The sequence below is a fragment of the Artemia sp. Qi Xiang Cuo genome, chromosome 8 (assembly GCF_049724085.1).
Source record: "Artemia sp. Qi Xiang Cuo chromosome 8, ASM4972408v1, whole genome shotgun sequence".
NCBI classification, from domain to species: domain Eukaryota; kingdom Metazoa; phylum Arthropoda; class Branchiopoda; order Anostraca; family Artemiidae; genus Artemia; species Artemia sp. Qi Xiang Cuo.
In genome coordinates, this window is record NC_142801.1 from 52,938,556 (window position 1) to 52,963,880 (window position 25,325).

The 25,325-nt window shown below is 36.3% G+C and overlaps 1 protein-coding gene across 1 annotated transcript in view; it reads right to left on the reverse strand.

Annotated features, from left to right (window-relative positions):
• Nucleotides 1–804: 804 nt before the first annotated feature.
• Nucleotides 805–25,325, reverse strand: part of bor (ATPase family AAA domain containing bor) — a 59,057-nt gene continuing 34,536 nt past the window's right edge. The window contains exons 4-8 of the mRNA XM_089093584.1: nucleotides 19,127–19,284; nucleotides 16,038–16,288; nucleotides 14,449–14,864; nucleotides 2,303–2,501; nucleotides 805–1,105 (exon numbers count right to left, since the gene is read on the reverse strand). Of these exons, the coding sequence (XP_088949710.1) occupies nucleotides 992–1,105; nucleotides 2,303–2,501; nucleotides 14,449–14,864; nucleotides 16,038–16,288; nucleotides 19,127–19,284 (1,138 nt within the window). The 3' untranslated portion in view covers nucleotides 805–991. The remainder of the gene's footprint in view (nucleotides 1,106–2,302; nucleotides 2,502–14,448; nucleotides 14,865–16,037; nucleotides 16,289–19,126; nucleotides 19,285–25,325) is intronic.

Here is a 25,325-nt window from a genome sequence, read left to right on the forward strand (position 1 = left end):
AAGCCGTCTGGGGTACTTTTCCTCTGCCCCACTCTATTCGAAGTTCCATTTATATCCCCTACTCTAAAGTTCAAATATCCTTGAAACCTTTCCTTGTGACCTCCCTTCTCCCCATTCGGGGATGATCTGCTTTTCGTCTGTCACCGGATGGATGGCCAAAAAAAAAAAATATTTGGCAATCTGTCATCGCTCATCCGTAAAACGTGACCTAGCTATCTCAAGCTTTATTTCGTTATAGCCCTCGAAAGTGGGTAGAATTACATCTTTCGCACAGCTTGTTTCTGGCGTTGAATGACTAATATAAGTTTCTTTATTGTGTAATTAATTGTCGGCTCCCATGGCGCTCACAAAGCCAATTGGCTTTCCTTACGCTGCAAAGTTTATGTCTCCTCAGAGAGAATTTTATCTTACTGACTTGATTGAAATTACTTCTACAACACATTTTCAATCTCTCCTGCAAGTAGTACAAATAATCTAGTAGACGAATTTATCTGCTTTTAGATGATAATGTGTATTCTGTAGACTTAATTTTTGACCAAAAAAATAGTATTTAGTTTCAGAAAGCCACGTTATTTCAAATTAGAACACTGAACATCAATTCTCTTCTGCTGTTGGTAAACATTCTTGACTTTTTGACCAAAAAATAAAGCTCAGCTTTTTTTTCTGAGTACCTATAGGTACTTTATGAAAGCTAGCTAGAAAAGATTGATTAACGTTACAAACACCTTAACGCACTTTATTGACGCCGTGTGAGCAGCCTATACATGCAAACCAAAACGAAATCTTAGAAATGACTAAATTGAATAAAGCTTTGCAGTTTTACTTATAAAAGCTTTGCAGTTTTAGGTTACAAAACAAAGAACTTCTGAAATAAAATAAAAAAACAACTATCAAAAGACTATTTATCGCTCGGGGTGGTTGGATCCGAGGCTAAAGCAAGCCAAAGCCTTTTTGGCCATAACTCACTTTTTACCTAGATTGTGCGATATTCTTAGCTCGGCAACGTACTGTCTGTTATCGGTGCTGCGGTTTTGTCTTTAGTTGTGGTTGGTTCGTTTGTTATTGTCTTATGCTCCCGTTTCTCTTCTTCACTGAGCCAAAAAATCTATAAAGAAAAGGAGTAAAATAACAATCGTAAATTTTCAAATACAAAGAGAGAAGTTATTATAAAAACTGAAAAAAATGAGGATCAATCATGAAAGTTAATCGACTTTCAGCCAAATGCTTAGATGGTGGGTCATCATGTATCCACTTCAGATAGTGACGTTTATAGTTTTTCATCCATTCAGTGTCTTTCAAGCTACGTCGGATAGTGAAACTCAAAAAAAAGAAAAATCCTAAAATATTTCACCAACAGGACTATCCGTTGTTTTTAAGGAATAACTGCGTGATACATATTGAGGATACATGAAGTTTTATTGGATTAAGCAAACAATTGGATTGACGTGTTTATAACAGTTTTCAAGTTTTGCTTCGTAAAGAAATTGGTTTGTTTGTTTCTTTTTCAAGAAAAGTAAAAAAAAATTCTACATGGGAGCTATGCACAAAAAAAAATCAAAACAGAATTTTTGGAAAAGGTGAATTTTTGAAAGAAAAGAAAGAAGAAGAAAGATTATTAGAGATACTTGAAACAATAGAGGTTATATTTCCAATATATGTTGCAACGTCTTAATTCCGTTTCTCACTACCTACCTCCCAGTTCTGATTCTCGACGAGAATATGTTCACACAGGTTTTCGCAAAGGAGCAATACCAGCTTAGCAAGGCGATTTAGTTACCAGAGTTGACCAATTCATTTGCTTTGTGACAAAACCGTGGGCTGCAAACTTATCTGACTAAAGATTTCTCCCTCAAAGAATAGGGACAAACTCTACGTGAGGGCTATCAGACGCCTCTCCTTAGTTTTTGTTGTTACATTACGGTGTTCAATAGCAGCAACCAGTGAGACACATTTTGCACCTCACTTTTTTTGACGACAGATTGGGTGTCATGAAATGTTCTTCAAACCCGCTGAGCCATAAATATTTTACCCTTTTTCAAAACGGGTCAGTCGGATAACACGCCGACTAAGCTTAATTCAAAGGCGCTTAGGATAAATTATTTTTGTTTATTATTATTATCCTTTCATTTATTCATTTTATTATTTAGAACTAAAATTGGCATATTTAGTCATTTTAAATACTAAGTACTTTGTCACAGAGCAGTGTATTTTAAGTTTATTTATCTCCTTTTTTATTAAATAAATCCAACTGAACCTTGAAACTGAACTAAACACAAATAAAAAAAATGGCATATTACAATACCTTTTGCTTATGCTGTTTGACTGCATCATTGACCTTTTCCATTACCATTTGCTCTGTCAGGATGCCATCATGAGATGCATACGCAGCTGCCTGCCAAGCTACACCCAGCTTTGCAATTTCACGCCCGGAAAGACCTTCTGTGACATTTGCAATATTTGAGCAAAGAGCTCCGTAATCAAACTGATCTACCTTTAGTCTCCTATAAGAAACGTTCTTGTCAATGTCACCAGCTGCTACTAGGGTATAAAATAAAATCTACCAAGTTTGTTTACTGGTGTTTATTTTGATGTCAGTTTATAATATATTCGTCAATATGGCTTGTATTCCCTATGAAACAGAATTTGCAAAAAGCCTAAAGCTGCAATTTGCGCCCAAAAGAAAAGGATACTTATGTCATTGAGTTCATTCGTTTCAGATCTTTATTAAGATAAGATATTTATGTAAAAAAAATAACTTATCACAAGTTCCGAAGGGCCTAATTCTTATTTCGGAGTCACAAAAAAAAATAGCACAACAACTAAAAAACTGGCTAAACAATGCCAAAAACAACAATATAAGAAAGGCAAAGCTATTCATTAGTCAAAAAAGCGTCAAATGTAAGAAAGTTTAAAATGTAGAAACTAAAACAAAACCAAACAAAGATTGAGATAAAAATAGCGTTAAAAAGGTTTAAAAGAGAACATATAAACAAGGGGGAGGGAACAAAAGAACCAAACGGACACAAACTTGGGTATCACCAGTAGGCCTACCAAAAAAAACCTAGTGGTTTATTTGCTCAGTAATGAAGGGGTCAAAGGGTTTTTTTTCATACCTAGAGGTTAAGCAACGGATGGGGGACAAGATAGGGACGGGTTCAGAAACAGTACGTGGCAGGCAATGTCTGGATGGGGAGTGTCTTCTGGGGAAATGTTTTCCGTGCAAGGGTTTATTATTGCATTTTTTGCAAAACGGAGGCACAGCGTTCCTCTCCTGTGCTCAAGAGTTTCCAGCTTGGCCTTTTTTTTTAGAAGAAGTGAGTATGGTACCATAGCTTCTTTAAAAATTATTCTTGGGGTTCTTTTTTGAATAGATTCAATTTTTTTCTGGTTCATCACGGGAGATGCCAAACTGGACAAGCATATTCAAGATGTGGGCGGACGAAGGAAGTATAGATCCTTAAAGGATGGGATGGGGGGACGCTAAATTTATTCAAGGGCTTAAGGAAAGACATGGACGCATTAGCTCTATGGACAATATCTGTCATGTGGATATCCCACTTTAAATTAGAGGAAATTGTAACCCCAAGTAACTTAAAGGAAGACACAGAAATATCTGGGGGGATAGGGTTGAGGAAAAGGGGTGAGGTTTTAAGGAAAGAAATTGGCATTATCATTGATCTAGAGGGGTTTACTCTCATGTCTAACTCCACAGTGTCATCTGCCTTATAACTGAGAATACTCATAGGGTTACTTACTAAGTTTCCGTAGCAGGTTTCAACAACCGTTAGGTCATCCACAAATTTCCATCTGTCGGGAAATTCCTTAGCAATATTATTTGTCATGACAGACAAAAAGGAGAGGACTGGAATAATGATTCTGATATTTGACTACCTCTGATCTATTTGATAAAAAGGAGGCAACCAATTTAACCAATAGCGAATCAATATTGAAATCAGTTACAAGTTTCTCAACTAAAATAGTGTGGCTAACAAGGTCAAATGCTTTTTGAAGGTCAATGGAAATTAAATTTAGCCAGCAATTAGGTTTTTCGAGAATTTTCCCAATTGAGTCAATAAGAAAAACAAGGTAATGGGAAGTAGAGGCGGGTTTGATGTTCCCAAATTTTTCAGGTCAGTAAGAGGTAGGATTTTCTCCTTTAGCCAATCTGCAAGGAAACCTTCATGTAGCTTAGATAATATTGGAGTGAGTGAAATAGGACGAACACCTTCAAAACTTGGTTTCCGTCTTTCTTTTTCAACGGGGTTATGAAACCCTGTTTCCAAATTTGTGATATTGGCCAGACTCAGTAATCTCATTGAAAATAAGAGACAAGGGCCTTGAGAGAAAGTCATTTGAAGCACTATTAAGAAGAAACGGGATATCTAAAGGGCAGACACTTGTTTTTTGTAGTTTCCCAATTCTTCTTTCGATCTCACAAGGTGATGTTGAGAGGAAAACAGGGGGGAGAACGTCAGGAGGTAATTGGTAGGATAAGACTGGAAAGTTTGTACGATGGAAGCAAGAAACTTGCTAAGTTTATTAACGGTAACTTCTGAGGATTCAGGTAGGTTGGAGTCAAGCTGGTCTAGACTCCTACCACCCAACTTTTTTACCTCGGAATACCATTTTGTTGGTTTATTAGTAAACCATTCTTTGACCTTATTCTTGTAGTGGGATCGGGCAGACTTGCGTATTTCCTTTTTAATCGTTTTTCTTAGTTTATTAGCTTCATCCAGTTTACCATTTCTAAAAAGATTCAATTTTTTCCTAATTAGTGCTTTTATGGGTTGGTTAATGAATGGTTTGTCACTGGAGCACTTTTTAATTTTCTTTTTTCGGGAAAGAAATTAGGAATTTATCATTTATCTTTTTGTGAAACGTTGTGATTTTTTCCTCAAGATCGTGCAAATTATAAATATCAGACCAATTCTCAGTACTAAGCCACGTTCCAAAAGAAAGAGGGCCAGCATTTTGAAGGGGGCGGAAAGAGCCATGAGTTACAGAGAATGTATTCTTAGAATTAAACGCGGGGGACAGGAGGAGGGAAAAATGACAACTCCCACCCAATGGAAGCAAAGCTGAGGGGGGGGGGGAGAGGAAATTTATCCATTAACGGAGCCAGCAATAGAATTACTTGGACTTTTTCTTTGAGAGTAATCTAAATTGCTTAAAAATATTAAATTTTTCTATTTTCGCATGTTTCTGAAAGCTTTTCAGCGAATTTTTCAATCTAAAAAAGCACAAACCTAATCCCAAAAGTTAATTCAGTAGATCAATAACAACTGAGTCTCAGCTATGGAATAATGCAAAATTGTCGTCTTAAGTTGAAGCCTTAGGACTGCAGAAAAACAATATACCAAAACTCGTTCACTGGAGATAAATCTTCATAGCTACGCAGTATAAATAAGCCGCATTATGTCCTTCGTAAAGTGCTTTAATGTTTCTTAATGTAAGTTAGTTTTTAACGCCAAAATTCCATAAAACATAATGTGTCGTTCGAAGAAAAGTTAAAATTTGTTCTAACTTTTTCCATAATAAATAGCACATATCTGAGGCTACATTTTCAAGGGGAAAAAAGTGGAATCTTGAAGCTGAATAGTTGTTTTCTTCTTTTGTCAGCAATGAATAAACTGAATATATCTGAGAACGTGGCGCTTTTCTCGGAGAAATTGGTAAGCTGAAATTATGGTCCGAGCAGTCTCAAGCCTTTTTGTACTTACTCAATGGAAAAGTGTCTTAACTTAAAGTACCGAGGACAGTGAAAATTAAATCTGATCAATTGAAATGGTGATCGGAAATTCCATTTTTAGTCAAAAAGACCTTTATCTGCAGTTTTCGGTAGCAGTTGGCGCCAAATTAAGAGTAGCAGTTTTTTTCAAACTGCTCATAGTACTTGTTTAATTGAAATGTTTGTCCAAATAACGTATTTTCAACAATCTTGCAGAAGAAATAGCGAATAAAATCAGGGGTCCTCAGAAGACCCCAGCTTGGTAAACAACATTGATGAGATATGCTTAAAGGGTAAAAAAGAAACGAGCATGAAAAATCACTACAAATTAAATTAAAATCATATGGCAAAAAAACAGCAAAAGAAGGCGTAGCTTTCATCTGAAGCTGTGTCTTTGGGGATCAACTTATTCTTCATTTTGGAATTTTTACGGACGAAATAAAACTGGTTGGCTTTGCTGATTTATTTTCATGGTTCGACGTCGCCATAGTGATAAAAAATGCTGTAGTCGCCTTAATTTTGAAACATCCAAAAGAAAAATCTTAGGAATCGCAGTCTTGTTTGAATAGACCACAGTTCATATATTATCCAGTATGATCATTCTCTATCTCACCCATTATCAAAACCCGGACAGGGGTTTTTATGCAGAAACAGGCTAAACAAGCTAAGGCAGAAAGAAGTGGGAGGAGCTTTTTGTTCACGATGACCAGAAATGATCTGCGATAAGCTTACTGCTAATGCAGAAACAGGCTAAACAAGCTAAGGCAGAAAGAAGTGGGAGGAGCTTTTTGTTCACGATGACCAGAAATGATCTGCGATAAGCTTACTGTTATATTCTGTCTACTGTGGAATAGACCTAGGGTCCAGTGACAAAAAATATTTTATTTTGATGTTCTTGGTACTTTGAAGAATTCGGTATGAGCCAGCAATTAAACAAGTATCTTGTTTTTCTTCCATCTCTTCAAACAAAGTTTGGTTCTACAAGTTGCCTTGAGATTTGTATTTCATCAAAAACTTGAAGTGGAATAATAGTCTATTAAAAACCAAAGACTGTTGTTTTTAAATTTCTAGTTTTATTTACAAAAAGTTCATACAATTAAAATTAGATACTTAATTTTTCCATGAAAACCATAAAAAAAAAACAGTGAACCTACAACGAATTTGAGAAAAAAAAGCGCCCCACTATGTTACAAATTATGTAACAAATTTGCTCTTGTTCAAAAGTGTTTTCGTTATTTTACAGAATTAATTAAAAAAACCTTTTTCTACAAAATAAATTTTTCAAAGAAAATTAAAGAACTCCACTAAACAAAAAATGAGCAAAAACAAAATTAAATAGTCTACCAAGCGTGAAACCACCACAAATCAGCATCGATAAATAAATGAAACCGAAAATGATCAGAAATTAAAACAAATAACCGAGTTAAACTCAAAACGAGCAGAAATTAACATAGGTTAGGTGCAAAACCCAAATGCCTTCCCAAGGCCAGAACAAAATTTGCACTTCACTGAAAAAATATAAATGTTTTTAATTTTATAACTTTAATAAATCAAATAATATTAACATTTTGATTACTAAATATCAGCATATGTATATTGAACTGACAATGCACATTCATTTGTATTTTTTCAGTAAAGTGCAAATTATGTTCTGGCGTTGGGATGGCATAGGGTTTTTGCGCCCAACTTATGTTAATTTCTGCTCGTTTTGAGTTTGACTCGGTTATTTATTGCAATTTCTGTTCGTTTCGAGTTTCATTTATTCATCGATGCTGATTTGTGGTAGTTCCACGCTTGGTAGATTATTTGATTTTATTTTTGCTCTTTTTTGTTTAATGGAGCTCTTTACTTTTCTTTGAAAAACTTATTTTTAGAAAAAGTTTTTTTAATTAATTTCTGTTCGTTTTATATTGACATAGTCTTTTCAGAGAAAAAGAAAATAATACTTAAAATTTTTTCGTTTTTTAAGACTTTATAGTTTGGCCTACTATTTGTATGACGAAGAAAATTCTTCAGCAATTTTTAACAGCATACACCCTTTTAAAAATTTGGACACAAATAGTGCTTTTTAATTTAGTTTCGTACCTCCTCTAGTTGACCTGAAATGGACAACTTGATATCATTCGCAAAAAAAAATCTGTTTACTTTCTTTGATAGCTTGGATACACATACGCTATTCTAATCTGGTTAAATTTGAAGAGCAGAAGTAGCCCCAAAAGTTTGAACATAATACACTCAGTCTTTCTTGGAATACTGCTGAGATACCTTATTGGAAATTAGCATTAACACAGTGCATTTTGATTTAATCTTAAGGCAAGATTTAGTTTTTACACATAATGGGCAAATGGGAGGGTGGGCGTGGAAGGGGGACTAGTTGCCCTCCAATCACTTTCGATTATTAAAAAGGGCATTAGCACTTTCTATTTTTTATTGAATGAGCCCTTTTTGAAGTTTCCACGATAACTCCTTCGATACAAAGTGCCCTGGTCTAAACAACAACAACAACAAAAAATAATACATTATACCCACATCGATCTTCACTATAAAATGTCAAGCCTTCCCATCACTTTCGACTATTAAAAAGGGCACTAGACCTTTCGATTTCCAATCGAATGAGCACTTTTGGAAACGACAACGCTTTCTATAAACACCTTACATGCCCCCAGGACATAAATTACAACCCTTACCCTAAAATCATTCTCAAAGACCTAATTTCCAGAACGTTCTACTACATTGAACAAAATGACTCTGAAAATTTTTATTGGATGTGTTTGGAGGAATGGTGGGCGTGAGAGGGAGGTTAGTTGCGCTCCAATCACTTTCGACTATGACAAAGGGCACTAGCCCTCTCAATTTCGAATTGAATGAGACCCTTTTGAAGTTTTACGACAGCTTTATCTATAAAGTCTTATATGCTCCCAGGGCATAAACTACGACCTTTGCCCTTGGGGCTCTCGGGGGTTTGTCATCCTTAAATACATAATTTCCAGAACTTTCAACTATGTTAAACAAAATGGCTATCTCTAGACTTTGATTGAATGTTTTTGGGGAAATGGTGGGCGTAAGAGGGGGGTTAATTACTCTCCACTCACTTTTGACTATTAAAAAGGGCAATTTCAATTTCCAATCAAATGAGCCCTTTTTTAAATATCTTAAACAACTTTCCAATGAAACTTTAATGCCCCCAGGGCATAACTTACAGCCCTTGCACTGAGGGCTCTGAGGGGGTTATCAGCCTAAAAGACCTAATTTCCAGAACTTTCAACTACGTTGAACAGCATGGATATCTCAAAATTTTGATTGGATGTGTTTGGGAAAATTGTGGGGGTGAGAGGGGCGTTAGTCGCTATCCAATCACTTTCAACTATTATAAAAGGCACTAGTCCTTTCAATTTCCAGTTGAATGAGAATTTTTGAAGATTTTACGAAAACGCTTTCAATAGAAACATTATATTCACCCAGGGCATAACTTATAACCCCTGCTCTGAGGAGGGCCTTGGGGGGAGGGGTTGCCTACCTTAAGGAACTAATTTCTAAAACTTTCAACTACGTTGAATAAAATGGCTATCTAAACAAGTTTATTGGAAGTGGTCGGCGGAAGGGTGGGGGTGAGAGGGGGGGGTAGTTGCCCTCCAATAACTTTTGACTTTTTAAATGGCTACTATCCCTGTGAATTTGAAATCGTATGAGCCCTTTTTCAAGTTTCTACGACAAGATTTCAATAAAAACCTTATATGCCCCCAGGGCACAACTTATAATCCCTGCACTGAGGGTTGTGGGGGAGTGTCTGGGGAAAAGGTGGCCGCGAGGGGGGGGGTTAGTTGCCCTCAAATCACTTTCGACTATTAAAAAGGGTACTAGCCCTTTGAATTTCAAATCGAATGAGCTTGTTTTCAAGTTTCTATGACAAAGATTTCAGTAAAAACCTTATCTCTATGTGTATCTATGTGTATTATCTCTATGTGTGTCGTCTCTGTGTGTGTCGTCTCTGTGTGTGTGTCGTCTCTCTATGTGTGTCGTCTCTGTGTGGTCTTCGATTGTATTTTTGTTTCTTCTGTATGTTTTTTTCGTCTCTGTGGGTTTGTCGTCTCTGTGTTTTTGTAGTATGTGCGTGTGTGTCGTCTGTGTGTGTGTGTCATCTCTGTGTGTTTGTCGTCTGTGTGTGTGTGTCGTCTCTATATGTATGTCGTCTCTGGTTTATGTTAAATTAGGTTAGGGGGGTTAGTTGCCCTCAAATCACTTTCAACTATTAAAAAGGATACTAGCCCTTTGAATTTCAAATCGAATGAGCCCTTTTTCAAGTTTCTACGACAAAGATTTCAATAAAAACCTTATATGCCCCCAGGGCATAACTTATAATCCTTGCCCTGAGGGTTGTGGGGGAGTGTCCTCCTCAAAAATATGTCTTCTATCTGGAAATCAACTACGCTGAACAAAATGGCTATCTCAAAATTTTTATTGGATGTGTTTAGACGCAAATAATGACGAAGACCGCATTGCCTTTCTATTGTTAGAAAAAAAGTGGAAGAATAGGAGAATTTTTATACGAGAAAGTGAACCATAAATTCAAATGATTGTTTTAACCTTATATCCAATGGCCATCTTCATCAGAATAGACGAAGAGACCAAAAACAATATAAAAGAAACTTACATTAAAATTCAATCATTAAAGCTGAAAGATTTGTTAAAAAAATGTTTAAAAACAGCCCTAATATCATTACTTTAAGGAAGTTCAACCAGGACTGGTGCTCCAAACGATGTGGACAGAGAATAATTCATTCGGATGGAATTAAAGTAATCACAGAAAAGCTTTTAAAGATAATCTCACCTTCTTGGTCGCCAGCCTAGATGGTCTATTCGTAATAGGTTGAGTGGAGTTATTTACTGGTTTTTTAATATAATTAGTTAAATCATTTTTAATTAAATTAATGTATAGGGCATTAAGCGAATATTCCCCCAAATCTCTATTTAAAGAAATATTACTATTTATTTTGATTTTAATTTCAATTGCCTCTCGAACAACCTGTTTTGTGCCTAAATCATTGCTAATAAGGCAAGTTTCTTCAAAAAGCATTTTATGATTAGGTTTATCATATATGTGACTGCTTAAAGCAGAATCAAAGGAAATATTTGTACTATTAGAATTTAAAGCTTTAGTTATGTTATCTTTGTGTTTTTGTAGGCGTTTTTCTAAATTTTGATGGGTTCTACCAACATAAAAATGGCCACAGTCACATAGTATTTGATAAACCCCTCTTTGGCGAGTAACTGGGGTTATATCTTTACCAGAATTTAGGAAATTCATTATTTTAAAATTATTCATAAATACGACATAAAAATTATTTTGTTTGCAAACGTTTTTTAAACTTGTAGTGACTTTTGGAATATATGGAAGGTAAATTATATTTGAGGGTTTGACGGGAACTTCACATTGTAAAAGACCCTGAATTTTACTGGAGTGTCTTCCCCATCTATGGCTAATTGTATTATTAATAAAAACAATAGGATAACCGTTTCCAAAAAGTATGTCGCTAATAAAATTTAGTTCATCTATGATGTAAGATTCAGAGAAAATGTTTAGGGCATGATCAACAAGAGATGCAACAACACCTCTTTTAATTTGTGGGGGGTGATTGGATTTAAAATGTAGATATCTGTTATTTTATGTGGGTTTTCTGTAAATTGTAAAATCCAGTTTATTAATTTTACGAATAAATAATACATCCAGAAACGGTAATTTATTTGCATTTTAAATTTCTAAGGTAAATTGTAAATTTCGGTCATATGTATTAAGGTGATCTAGAAAGCCCCTAAGTTCATTTTCCCCATAATTCCAGAGCGAAATTACATCATCCATATACTGCCCCCAATAGACATGTTTTAAAAAATATGAATTTAAGGCCCAATTCTCAAGATGTTCCACATAAATGTTTGCTAATAACCCGGATAGCGGCACATCCATAAGGAGACCATTTTTTTGTAGATAAGAAGAATTACGCAACTGAATATACATTTACTAATTATAGCAAATTCAGACTAGTGAAATTAAAACCTCGACATATCTTCTTGTTGTTGTATCTTCAGTTGAACGGTCGTTGTATTCGATTTTATTTTTTAATAACTATTCAGATATTGCTAGATCAATATTTGTGTACATAGAAACTATGTCAAAACTACTTACTATTGTATTTTCTGAAATGCTTGCATTTTTAAGTTTTTCTACTAAATCTACAGAATTACATATGTACGATTTTTGAGAATAGAGCAAAGGTTTGAAGGCTGTACATAACCAACTTTCCAATATTGGAAGCAGGGGCTTTTGTACATGCTACAATTGGCCTTAAGGGAATACCTTGCTTGTGTAATTTCGGTAAATCGTAAAACTTTGGGCAAAAGCTACTTCGGGGGAAAAATTTATTATTCAATTGTGGAGTGATTTTGCCATTTTGTTTTAGATTCTTTAATTCGGTTATAATTTTATTCGCAAACTTATCAGTATGGGCGTTGGGGGAATGATGGGCGGGGGGGGGGCTAGTTGCCCTCCAATCACTTTCGACTATTAAAAAGGGCACTAGCCGCTCCAATTTCCAATCGAATGAGCCCTTTTCGAAGTTTCTACGACAACTCTTCCGATACGAAGTGCCTGGGTATGGAGAAAAAAAAACATTGTGCCCACATCGTTTTTTACTACGACAAAGTTTCTACGACAACGCCTTCTATAAAATATATGCCCCCCAGGGCATAACTTAAAACCCTTGCCCTGAGGGTTGTGGGGGAGGTTCCTCCTCAAAAAAATATTGTCTATCTGGAAATCAACTACGCTGAACAAAATGGCTATCTCAAAATTTTGATTGGATGTGTTTGGGGGAATGATGGGCGTGGGGGGGCTAGTTGCCCACCAATCACTTTCGAATATTAAAAAGGGTACTAGCTCTTTGAATTTCCAATCAAATGAGCCTGTTTTGAAGTTTCTATGACAACGCCTTCTATAAACAACCGACATGCTCCTAGGGCAAAGTGTACAACTCTTGCCCTGAGGATTTTGACGGTGTTTTCTCCTCAAAAACATATTTTCTCTCTATAAATCAATTACGCCGAACAAAATTGTTATCTACAAGTTTCGATTGAAGGTGTTTGGGGGAATGAGAGACTTGGGGGGGGCTAGTTGCCCTTCAATCACTTTCGACTATTAAAAAGAGTAGTAGCCCTTTAAATTTCATATCGAATGATCCAGTTTTGAAGCTTCTACGACAACGTCTCCTATAAAAGCCTCATGTGCCCCCTGGGCATAACTTAAAACCCTTGCCCTGAGGGTTTTGGGGGAGTGTCCTCCTCAAAAACATATCTTCTATCTGGAAATCAACTACGCGGAACAAAATAGCTATCTCAAAATTTTGATTGGATGTGTTTGGGGGAATGATGGGCTTGGGGAGGGGGCTAGTTGCCCTCCAATCACTTTCAACTTTTAACAAGGGCACTAGCCCTTTGAATTTCCAATCGAATGAGCCTGTTTTGAAGTTTCTACGACAACGCCTTCTATAAAAACCTTATATGCCCCAGGGCATAACTTAAAACCCTTGCCCTGAGGGTTGTGGGGGAGTGTCCTCAAAAATATATTTCCTATCTGGAAATCAACTACGCTGAACGAAATGGCTATCTCAAAATTTTGATTGGATGTGTTTGGGGTAATGAGGTGCGTGGGGGGGGCTAGTTGCCATCTAATCACTTTCTATTGTTAAAATGGGCACTAGCCTCCCCAATTTCCAATCAAATGAGCCCTTTTCGAAGTTTCTACGACAACTCCTTCGATACGAAGTGCCCGGGTATGGAGAACCAAAAAACAACACATTGTGCCCACATTGTTCTTTACTTAGGCAGCGCTAGCGCTTGCCTATGATAGACTGGTTAAATATCCCAAGGATACCCGCTGACATTGGTGCACTAAGATCCAATGTTAGATGTCTGTTAGGGGGGGGGGAGGTACATTTTAGGTCAGCATATCCGATTTTTATGGGGATGTACTTCGAGCCAATTTCCAGGGGGAATCCCTCCACTCTGTGCGCGTGTATCATCGATATTAATGAAGAAAAACAAACATCACCCCAAAATGACATTACTCAATTTTGAGACAAAATGTCACGTAATCCTGCATTTAACTCAATAAAGAATAATTCCAATAATTTACTCAATTTTAGAGTATTTTCCATTGCATATATTTTGGTTTCGAGTGCTTGCCTGTAATTCTGTATAATCGTATGAGGGATTATGCTTCTTTTTCCCATTCATTGCATCCGAAATCCCTTGAATTTTACTCTTTTTTTTAAACAAAGAAAATCAAATTGATGGTTTTTACAAAAAAAAAAATAAAAAAAAATAAAGACACAATTTAAATTATGCTATTTTCTTTTTTTAAGCCAATTAGTAATCATAGTTACAAAATACATTGCAGAAAAAATCTTTTCTTCAGCTGTGGGGTATAGAACACATTTTTAAAAATACAACCTAGCTAATTTATTTCGCAAATAGCAAGTGATTGCTATGAAAAACCTATACCTAGTTTTGGGAACATACTAGGGAACATGCTAATACGTTCCCAACTTTTGCCTACTAAGAGTACGTCTTTTAAGAATTTTGGCATCGTTCCACCATTACTAACATTTTTTTTTAAATCAACAGTACACCTGGTTACACACAACAAAAAAAGAAATTAAAAGACAAACCTCTTGCCTTCAGCTGCAGGCTGTAGAACATACTTCTCAAAATACAATCTAACTAATCTATTCCTTTCATCTAGTTCAGGCAAGACGAATTCTACCATTTCATCTAGTCGATCATTAACAGCATAATCAAACTGTTCTGGTGTATTTGAAGCAAGCACGAGCATAAATTTGCCACTCTGATCACCGGTCCTATACAAAAAGGCGTTTAAGGCTGCTCGTAAATCTTCACTAATTTTCTCGGAGGCACGTTTACGAAGGAATGCATCAGCCTCATCAACGAACAACAAGAGGCCACGCCGTGAGCCATTTGCCCAGTCGAATACCTTATGAATAGCAGTAACGCCATCTCTGCCCATTGGAGCCACATCACCACCAGTTAGGATGGCGTAGTCCATGCCACTATGCTGTGCTAGTTTCTGGAAAAGAAAACGAATAAGCTGAAATTTAAACTAATAAACAAGTTGAGCGCGATATAATATTAATAATATCATTTTTTATTCATTATTTTACCGACAATTTGTTTTTCTTAAAACATTAAGAAAAAACATGAAAAATGGTTCAGATCAATCGAACTAAAAATTGCCCTCCTTTTAACTTCGTTAAAACAGTCAGAACCGTACTTAGTTGTTACTGTAGAGCCCCAGGCCAGAAGATTCGGGAGGAATTTACAATACATATTGCAATAAATTCGCGGATCTCTCTTTACCACCTTTCGAACAAATTGGCCAGAAAGGAGGAGGCGATAAAAGGCGCTGTGACAAAACACACGTAAAAGTAATGTAGGATTCCTTATAGTGACCTACAAGGCCGTAACCTGGGGGGGGGGGGTCCCAAATGTTTTTCTGACTCGTTAAAACGTAAAAAAAAATGAATATGAAAAAATGTATGCGTTTTTTGAAGTTCTTTTTGGTACCAACCCCCCCCCCCCCCCGAAAAAATCCTGGATACGGCACGGTGACGTATATATAAGTTAATATAAATTGACTTAATGCGTGCATGCAATGGACGTCAGATTGTTACATACATCACACACACCTGTGTAACCAACGGACTTTTTTTTTCCAGAAATTTCTTTGTGTTTAAGCAAAGTAATATTTCGAATAGGTTAATTTTACTTTTGATACCTAAAGGGCATGCTAGAAAATATAGGTCTGATCAAGTCGAAAAATCATACACGGACACTTCTCATAGGTCTTTACTATGTCAATCCTATTGCGCTGACTGTGAGATTGTGCATGTCCAAGTCATTATTAGACGACCTCTAAAAACCTTAATGGGTTGGTTCAACTTGAATGATTTTTTTAATGTTATAACAAGTTTTACAAATGTTGAACAAAGCAAAATACGGGCAATAGAAGCAACAAATGAATGTTTGTTTTTCTATCGAAGCCTGATTGAGGCAAAAACGGTACGTGCAAAGATAAAAGGTTACAAAAAAGAAACGATGTACAGTAAAAATCTAACCATATGGAAATTTTTTCAGTCATTCACATCTGTAAAAAAAAAATAATGGCATGATCCCAGCGCCTGGGTTACCCCAGTGTTAGGGTTTTTTTCACAAAGGATTATTTTGAATAAATAATTTTCACCTTGGCAAACAATGTTTTTCCTGTGCCGGGTGGTCCATACATTAGAATATTTCTATACATTCCTTTGTTTAACTGAGTATTTTTAGTAGCAATGGCTATGTCCCTTAAGCGTTCTTCTAGTTTAGGCTTCAAAACAACTCCAGAAAGGGCATCCTCTCCCTTTGCTCGAATCCGTTTTACGGTTTTGATTGGGTGCTTAACTGTGTCGATTACATTGAAACGAGATGTCTCTCTGACTAATGAAGGCTTTCCTGAAAACGAAAACGTAAAATTAAGTCCGCAATTTAAGGTTTGTTCGAAAATCAATAGCTTGAAACCTAGAAGATAATCTCTTAAACCACATTGGCCTGACATCACATAAAGAAAGAAAAACGAGCAAAAATGGGGTTTTTTATAGGCCAAATGAAAGTACTGAAAAAACACACAAAGCGAATATTTCGAGAAGACAAACGCCTCTCTTCTTCAGCGCGAAACGAAATAATGTATCCAAAAACAAATTGGCCAATAAAAAACCCCATTTGGCCTATAAAAAACCCCATTTTTGCTCGTTTTTCTTTTTTTGAAACCTAGAATTTGTTTTATACGCATAAATGTTCAGCTAATTGGGTCTGTTAATCGTCTATCAAAACTAATGTCACACTCAAGCACTCACACATATGAAAGCCAAAAAGTAGGTAATCCTACTTTTTGGCTTTCATATGTGTGAGTGCAATACAATAGACGTTTCAAATTCCCTATATACTGCTTCTTCTCCCACGCGTTCCTCTCAGTGATAATCCACCACCAAAGAGTTAAAAGCGACCATTTTACTTAAGTTTCCGATTTTCAGAGTTTCGGAAAATTCGCTCTATGATTTTTACTTCAAAGATTTTCCGCCATAAAAAAAATAGACTGATTAGAAAAGCAAGGCATGCCAAAGATCAAGATTTTCGCGGCCCAGGTTTTGAGAAAAATAAAGTTTTTTCCGCTTTGCGTCAGAGTTCATCCATTTCTATCACGAATTAATTACGTCATTTCCGTTCACTAGCTGAGTTGACATATTTTAAATGATTAATTGACAAACGCAGCCTTTTTTTTAAAATTCCTTAAAGGAATGTGAGAATAGACATTTTAAAAAATTAGTTTTATTTTTGAGAAATTATTTAGTATTGTTTAATGCAAGAAAGATAAAACTACCCCAAAAGACATCTACTTCTGTTAGCTTAGGATCTAATTTAAGAGGAAATGTCAGGGTATTTTCTGTTTGCTTTGGAACGAATGCAATTTATCAAGAATATTTCAACAAAGAATTCCACTAAGGCTAAATAGAGGCAAATTTAAAAGGTGAAAATACCTTGGCAAGACTATAGGAGATTGAGAATAATACCTAAAAGCGAATAGAAATCTTTTTTTAGAAACGCGCTCCATTTTGGTGCGAGTAAAAATTTAAATAAAAACTGAAAAATAGTTCAAAAATCCACCCTGCATGAGCTAGTATCGATATTGCATATTACAGATTGATCTATTTTTGTAATACAATGGATACGTATGATTTAAACATGTATGTATGTTTGATATGTTTAGTTGGACTGAGTTTGATTATTGAAATAGGATGTCAAAGTGCAACCTTATTGCCATTGAAATCTTTAGTTTGCCAAGAGTACTATTCAGGTGATCTTGTCCTAGTTTATTAAAACGAACAGCAATAGTTTGCTAAACCCCTTCTAGCAAAACAAATGAATATGGAGGTACCTCCATATCACGACGAAGGGAGAAAAGTGGGGTGGGGATTCCAAAAATATAATTTGTTCTAAAATAAAATTGAGATTAAAGCTCCTTATAATTTAGTTCTTTGAGCAGCATCAATAATCAAAATGCATAAACGTGTCCTCTCTCCAGGCTCATCTTGAAGAAGATTTGACTGTCACCTTTCAGTGGCACAAATCAAGTTCTGAGTCCAACCATGCCAGAGAATATTTAAAAAATCTCAGCCTTTTTTGCATTTACTCTTCAGAAAATATCCAAATAAACAGATGTTAATACCGTTTCGACTTTTTCAACAAAAAGCTACGAATATCACCTGCATTATTATCATAGTGAACAATAGAAATAATAGTGCAAGTATCGTTACTAGATTAAATTTACCTGTTAAAATACCAATGATATTGAAATGAAAATATTTTGGCCCCCTGAACCCATCCCCGGTGAATTCATACCAGAAAACCATGATTGTGTAAGATTTTTCTTTGAGCTATTTTAAAACTCTGAAGTTTTCAGGGCCGTATCACGCTTTCGTCAGTGTTGCCTGTTAGAACCAAAAAAAACGAATAAGTAAAACTAACTAGTTGGATCTGACAACTCATTTCGTCCATAAAAATTCAAATATTAACAATATATGAATTCCCACAGACGACTACACTTTTAAAGGAACTACACCTAAAAACAACTACAACTTCTTAGGCTTTTTGATGCCATATGTTTTTAACTCGTTTGTTTCTGATTTTTCCAAACGAAAAAAATCGTAAAGAAGAGAGAAACAAGGTTAATAACAGCCAGTGAAAAATCAAAGAGAACTATGCAAATATTTCGGTCGGGACCTCTGCTTGACCGTCATCAGTGCAGAATCATAAAAGACATACAGATAAAAGGCCAAAGGATAATATAAAAACCAAACCTTAAAACTCGGCTGAAATATTTACATAGATCTCTTCGATTTTTCACTGGCTGTTAATATCCTCGTTTCTCTCTACTTTACGATTTTTCGTTTTGTCATGATTAGCCTTTTGTGGCCTCAGAAATTATTTTCGGATTTTTCGCCCACGTATCTTTTATTAATCTGGCTCCCGCTTTAACCAGAAACTACACACAGAGGTCCTCTTCGTTAAAAATCAAATCCCATATTTTTGCTAATTTAGATATACTGTTCCACTTAACCAATTCAAAAAATCAGATCTCATGTTCAATGTCCTTTGTATTTGAAGATAAATCAATAATTAATATCAAACCAATAAGAAAGGCATCATTATATTTGCACAACTAGAAAGTTCACATCAACAGAAACACTAATTCAACATAAGTTTTACAAATAAAAATGACATTGGAAAATATACCTAATTTAGACTCGATATAACGAGCTGTAACTCCAGTAGCCCCTTTGGCAGAGTAGACACCAAGTGCGAGTAAAGAGAGTCCAGCTACGGCAGCAGTAACTTTTTCCCAATCTTGCAAAAAGGCTTGCATTCCAGCACCAATCACTGATCCTGCAGTCCTAGAATACGAAGCAAAACACAAAGCGAAGAATATTATATTTCACAGACGAAAATGCAGTGCACTTTATAAAAAAATACGAATATAAGTTGCAAAAGAAATAAAGTTTATTTTCAGTGGAAATGCTTGCTTTAGCTTTCCAGATAGTACATGAATTTACATTTTTTCAGATTTTACCGTCGAAGTACTTGACTAACTCTCAATTTTCGGTATTTCAAAAACAAATTAATCAAAGGAAAAAATTAGCCACAAAAGAATGTTAAATAGCTTATTTAAAAGCTAATTAGGCTAAATCGGTATTGACAATTACGTAAACATATTCTTCATGCTGAGTATATTTAAGCAAACAATAAAAAAAAAACTGAAACCAGATGATTAATATATTAAAATCAAAGCCTACGATGTTATTTTCGTTTTTGTTTTCACTGTTGATTGTTATTAATTAAAAAAAACTTTTTCCACAAAATAAGTTTTTCAAAGACAAGTAAAGAACTCCTTTAAACCAAAAATGAGCAAAAATCAAATGAAGTAATCTACCAAGCGTGAAACTACCACTAATCAGCATCAATAAATAAATGAAACCCAAAACGAACAGAAATTACAATAAATAACCGAGCCAAACTCAAAACCAGCAAAAATTAACATGAGTAGGGCTCAAAACCCCTATGCTTCCCAAGGTCAGAACATAATTTACACTTTACTGAAAAAAAAAAAAATGATTTTACTTTTATAACTTTAATAAATAAATAATACTAACATTTTGATTACTAAATATTAGTATATGTATTTTAAACTAACAATGCATATTCATTTGTATTTTTTTCAGTAAAGTGCAAATTATGTTCCGGCCTTGGGAATGCTTAGGGGCTTTGAGCCTAACTCATGTTAATTTCTGCTCGCTTTGAGTTTGGCTCGGTTATTTATTGTAATTTCTGTTCGTTTTGGGTTTCATTTATTTATTGATGCTGATTTGCGGTAGTTTTACGCTTGGTAGATTATTTGATTTTATTTGTGCTAATTTTTTGTTTAATGGAGTTCATTACTTTTCTTTGAAAAACTTATCTTGTGGAAAAAGTTTTTTGAATTAATTTATGTTCGTTTTATATTGACAAAGTCTTTTCAGGGAAAAAGAAAATATTGGTTTAAATACTTTCGTTTTTTTTAAGACTTAATAGTTTGGCCTGCTATTTGTATGCTGGAGAAAAATTTTCAGCAATTTTTAACAACATATACCCTTTTTAAAATGTGGACACAAATAATAGCGTTTAATTTAGTTTCATACCTCCTCTAGTTGACCTGAAATGGAAAACTTGATACCATTCGCAAAAAAAACTGTTTACTTCCTTTGATAGCTTGGATAAACTTACGCTATAAAGATTTGGTTAAATTTTAAGAGCAGAAGTATCCCCGAAAGATTGAACATAATACCCTCAGTCGTTCTTGGGATACTGCTGAGATGCTTTATTGGGAACTAGCATTAACAGAGTGCATTTTGATTTAATCTTAAGGCAACAATTAGTTTTTAAACATAATGGGCAAATGGGAGGGTGGGGTGAGAGGGGGATTAGTTGCCCTCCAATCACTTTCGACTATTAAAAAGGGCATCAGCCCTTTCTATTTTCAATCGAATGAGCCCTTTTCGAAGTTCCTACGACAACTCCTTCGATACGAAGTGCCCTGGTCTAAACAACAACAAATAACACGTTGTACCCACATCGATCTTTACTATAAAAATGTCAGGCCTTCCAATCACTTTCGACTATTCAAAAAGGGCACTAGGCCTTTCGATTTCCAATCGAATGACCCCATTTTGAGTTTCTACGAAAACGCTTTCTATAAACACCTTATATGCTCCCAGGGCATAAATTGCAACTCTTACCCTACGGGCTGTGAGGGGGGTTGTCATCCTCAAACACCTAATTTCCAGAACTTTCAACTACTTTAAACAAAATGGCCATCTCAAAATTTTGATTGGATGGTCTTTGGGGAAATGGTGGGCGTGAGAGGGGCGTTAGGTGCTCTCCAATCACTTTCAACTATTAAAAAAGGCACTAGCCCTTTCAATTTCCAATCAAATGAGCCCTTTTGAAGTTTCTACGACAACGCTTTCAATATAAAACCTTATATGCCCCCAGGGCATAACTTACAACCATTGCCCTGACGGCTGGGGGGGGGGGTGTCATCCTCAAAGACCTAATTTCCAGAGCTTTCTATTACGTTGAACAAAATGGCTATCTAACAATTTTGATTGGATGTGTTTTGGGGAATGGTGGGCGTGAGAGGGGGAGGGGTAGTTACCTTCCAATCACTTTATACTATTAAAAAGGGCAGTGGCCCTCACAATTTCCAACTGAATGAGCCCCTTTGGAAGTTTTTACGACAACACTATCTATAAAAAACCTTATATGCCCCCAGGGCATAACATACAACCTTTGCCCTGGGGGCTCTGGGGGGTTTGTCATCCTCAAATACGTAATTTCCAGAGCTTCCAACTACATTGAACAAAATGGCTATCTCTAAACTTTGATTGAATGTGTCTGGGGAAATGGTGGGCGTGAGAGGGGGTTAATTACTCTCCACTCACTTTCGACTCATGAAAAGGACACTAGCCCTTTCAATTTCCAAACGACTGAGCCCTTTTTGAAATTTCTACGGCAATTTGCTATATAAACATTAAGTGCTCCCAGAATAAAACTTACAACCATTGCACTAAGGGATGCGAGGCGGCTATCATCCTAGAAGACTTAATTTCCAGAACTTTCAACTACGTTGAACAATATGGATATCTCAAAATTTTGATCGGATGTGTTTGGAGAAATGGTGGGCGTGAGAGGGGGGGGGGGTTAGTTGCCCTTCAATCACTTTCGACTATTAAAAAAGGCACTAGCCCTTTCAATTTCCAATAGTTTGAGTCCTTTTTGAAGTTTCTACAACATCGTTTTCTATAAAAATCTTATATGCCTCCAGGGCATAACTTACAACCCTGGCCCTGAGGGCTGTGGGGGGAGGAATTTTCATCTTTAAAGTCCTAATTTCCAAAACTTTCAACTACGTTGAATAAAACGGCTATCTAAAAGTTTTGATTGGACGTGTTTAGGGAAAAGGTGGGCGTGAGAGGGGGGTTAGTCGCCCTCAGATCACTTTCAACTATTAAAAAAAGGCACTAGCCTTTTGAATTTCCAATCGAATGAGCCCGGTTTCAAGTTTCTACGACAAAGATTTCAATAAAGACCTTATATGCCCCCAGGGCATAACTGATAACCCTTGCCCTGAAGACTGTGGGGGGAGTGTCCTGCTCAAAGGTATAATTTCCAAAACTTTCAACTGCGTGGAACAAAATGGCTATCTCAAAACTTCGATTGGATGTGCTTGGGGAAATGGTGGGCGTGGAAGGGGTGTTAGTTGCCTTCCAATTACTTTCGACTATTAAAAAGGGCACTAGCTATTTCAATTTTCAATCGAATGAACCCTTTTTGAAGTTTCTACCACAACGATGCTCCCAGGGCATAACTTACAACCCTTGGCCTGAGGCTGTGGGGGGTTGCCATCCTCAAAGACCTATTTTCCAGAACTTTCAACTATGTTGAACAAAATAACCATCTCGAAATTTTGATTGGATGTGTTTGAAGAAAAGGTGGGCGTAAGAGGCGGGTTAGTTGCCCTCCAATCACTTTCGACTATTAAAAAGGGCACTAGCCCTTTGAATTTCCAATCGAATAAGCCCTTTTTTAAGTTTCTACGACAACGCTTTCTATAAAAACCTTATATGCCCCCTGGGCATAATTTACAACCCTTGCCCTGAGGGCTGTGGAGAGAGTGTCCTCCTCAAAAACATAATTTATATCTGGAAATCAACTACGTTGAACAAAATGGCTATCTCAACATTTTTATTGTATGTGTTTCAGGAAATGGTGGGCGTGGAAGGGGTGTTAGTTGCCTTCCAATCACTTTCGACTATTAAAAAGGGCACAAGCCACTCCAATTTCCAACTGAATGAGCCCTTTTCGAAGTTTCTACGACAATTTCGTCGATATGAAGCGTCCTGCTCTAAAGGAAAAGAATAATAAATAATACATTGTGCCAACATCGTTCTTATATGCCCCAGGGCATAACTTAAAACCCTTGCCCTGAGGGTTGTGGGGGAGTGTCCTCCTCAAAAACATATTTTCTATCTGGAAATCAACTACGCTGAACAAAATGGCTATCTCAAAATTTTGATTGGATGTATTTGGGGAAATGGTAGGTGCGGAAGGGGTGTTAGCTGCCTTCCAATCACTTTCGACTATTAAAAAGGGCACAAGCCACTCCAATTTCCAATCGAATGAGCCTCTTTCGAAGTTTCTACGACAACTCCTTCGATACGAAGTGCCCTGGTCTAAAGGAAAAAAAACAAAAATAAATAATAAATTGCGCCAATATATCTCTTTACTTAGGCAGCGCTATTGCGCTACCTATGATACAGTTCACCTTAATTTGGTTCCAAATCTCTACTACTGAAAATGTTGACTACAAACTACTAATACTACTAACAACTCACCGCAGCACCAAGCCCCCTGAGGTCAACACGGCTAAGCACACATCTCCTCAATCCCAATCTGTTTAAAGCCTCCCTCTTTACACCCTCCCAGGACGTTCCCATTTCCCCTTAAATCATTATTTATGACATCCTCCAACCCCAACCATGGACGATCTGCTGTCCGTTCAGCCCTTGACGGTTGACAGAAAAGGACAATCTTCGGCAATTTGTCATTCTTCATCCGCAGAACGTGCCCTAGCCATCTCAACCTTTTTCTCATTATAGCCCTAGAAAGTAGGATTGAACCACACCTTTCATACAACCTACTGTTTGAGATACGGTCAGTCAGCCTGGTACCAGGGGCTTAAAATTTGCTTTGGGGCAGGATGGCAACTGCTCCCCTCAGACCCAAGTTTGCATCCGAGACCTCAATTTGCCCCTCCAGCTGAAATTTAGTTTCTGCAAAAAAAATTTTCAAAATTAAGATAAGCCTGCATAATTCAAGTATCCAAAGAAACAGATCAGTTTTCTTTCGTATATCTTTGCCTTTATGGCAATATATGACTCATTTTTCAGTTTTCACTGCCATTTTCACTTGACTTGGAAAAATTGGCTCCAAATTCCACCCCCTCCCCCCGGTACCCAGAAAAATCCGTAGGCAATTTCTCTGGAAAGCATCTAGGAAATCTTCATCCGTTTTTCGGAGAGCCCACGCTTCAGAACCATATTTGACTATAGCTTCCAATATTCTAATCTTGGTTTGCAGACTTATCACTGTAGCTTCCAATATACTAATCTTGGTTTGCAGACTTATCTTCTGATTCTTCCAAACTTTTTCAACTGTGAAAAAACATCCTGAGCCTTGGCTATTCTACTTCCTACATCTTCACTGCTCCCACCGTCTTTACTAATAATACTACCTAGGTAAATGAAGCTTTCCACCTGATCAATCTTTTCGTTATCCAACGTTACCTTTTCATCTTCACTTATTCATAGCCTTAACGACATAGTCTTCTTAACATTAATTTTCAAACCTATTCTAGCGCCTTGACCTCGCAAAACCTCTAAAAGTTCATTCATTTTGCTCAAACTTCCATCTAGAATACTTAAATCATCAGCATAATCTAAGTCCAGGAAAGTTTTCCTCCCCATTTAATTCCTTGTTTTCCTATTGCCTTTCCTGTGCTCCCTAATACAAAGTTCATAGAATGATCCATATAAAGGGGGATAGAACACAACCCTGCTTAACTCCTGATTTAATACGAAACCAGCTGCTAACCTCATTTCCTACCTTAACCGCAGCAGTGTTATTCTCGTATATAGCACTAATCACTTTAATGTATTTGTCTGGTACACTATAAAAGGATAAGACCTTTGCTAAAGCTTTCCTATCAACAGAATAAAAATCCTGCTGAAAAACTATAAAAGGAGCACTAAAGGAGTTTGATAACTCAGGCACTTCTCAATTATTAAAGTAAGAGTGAAAATTTGGTCAACACATCCTCTACCTTTTCTAAAACAGCTCT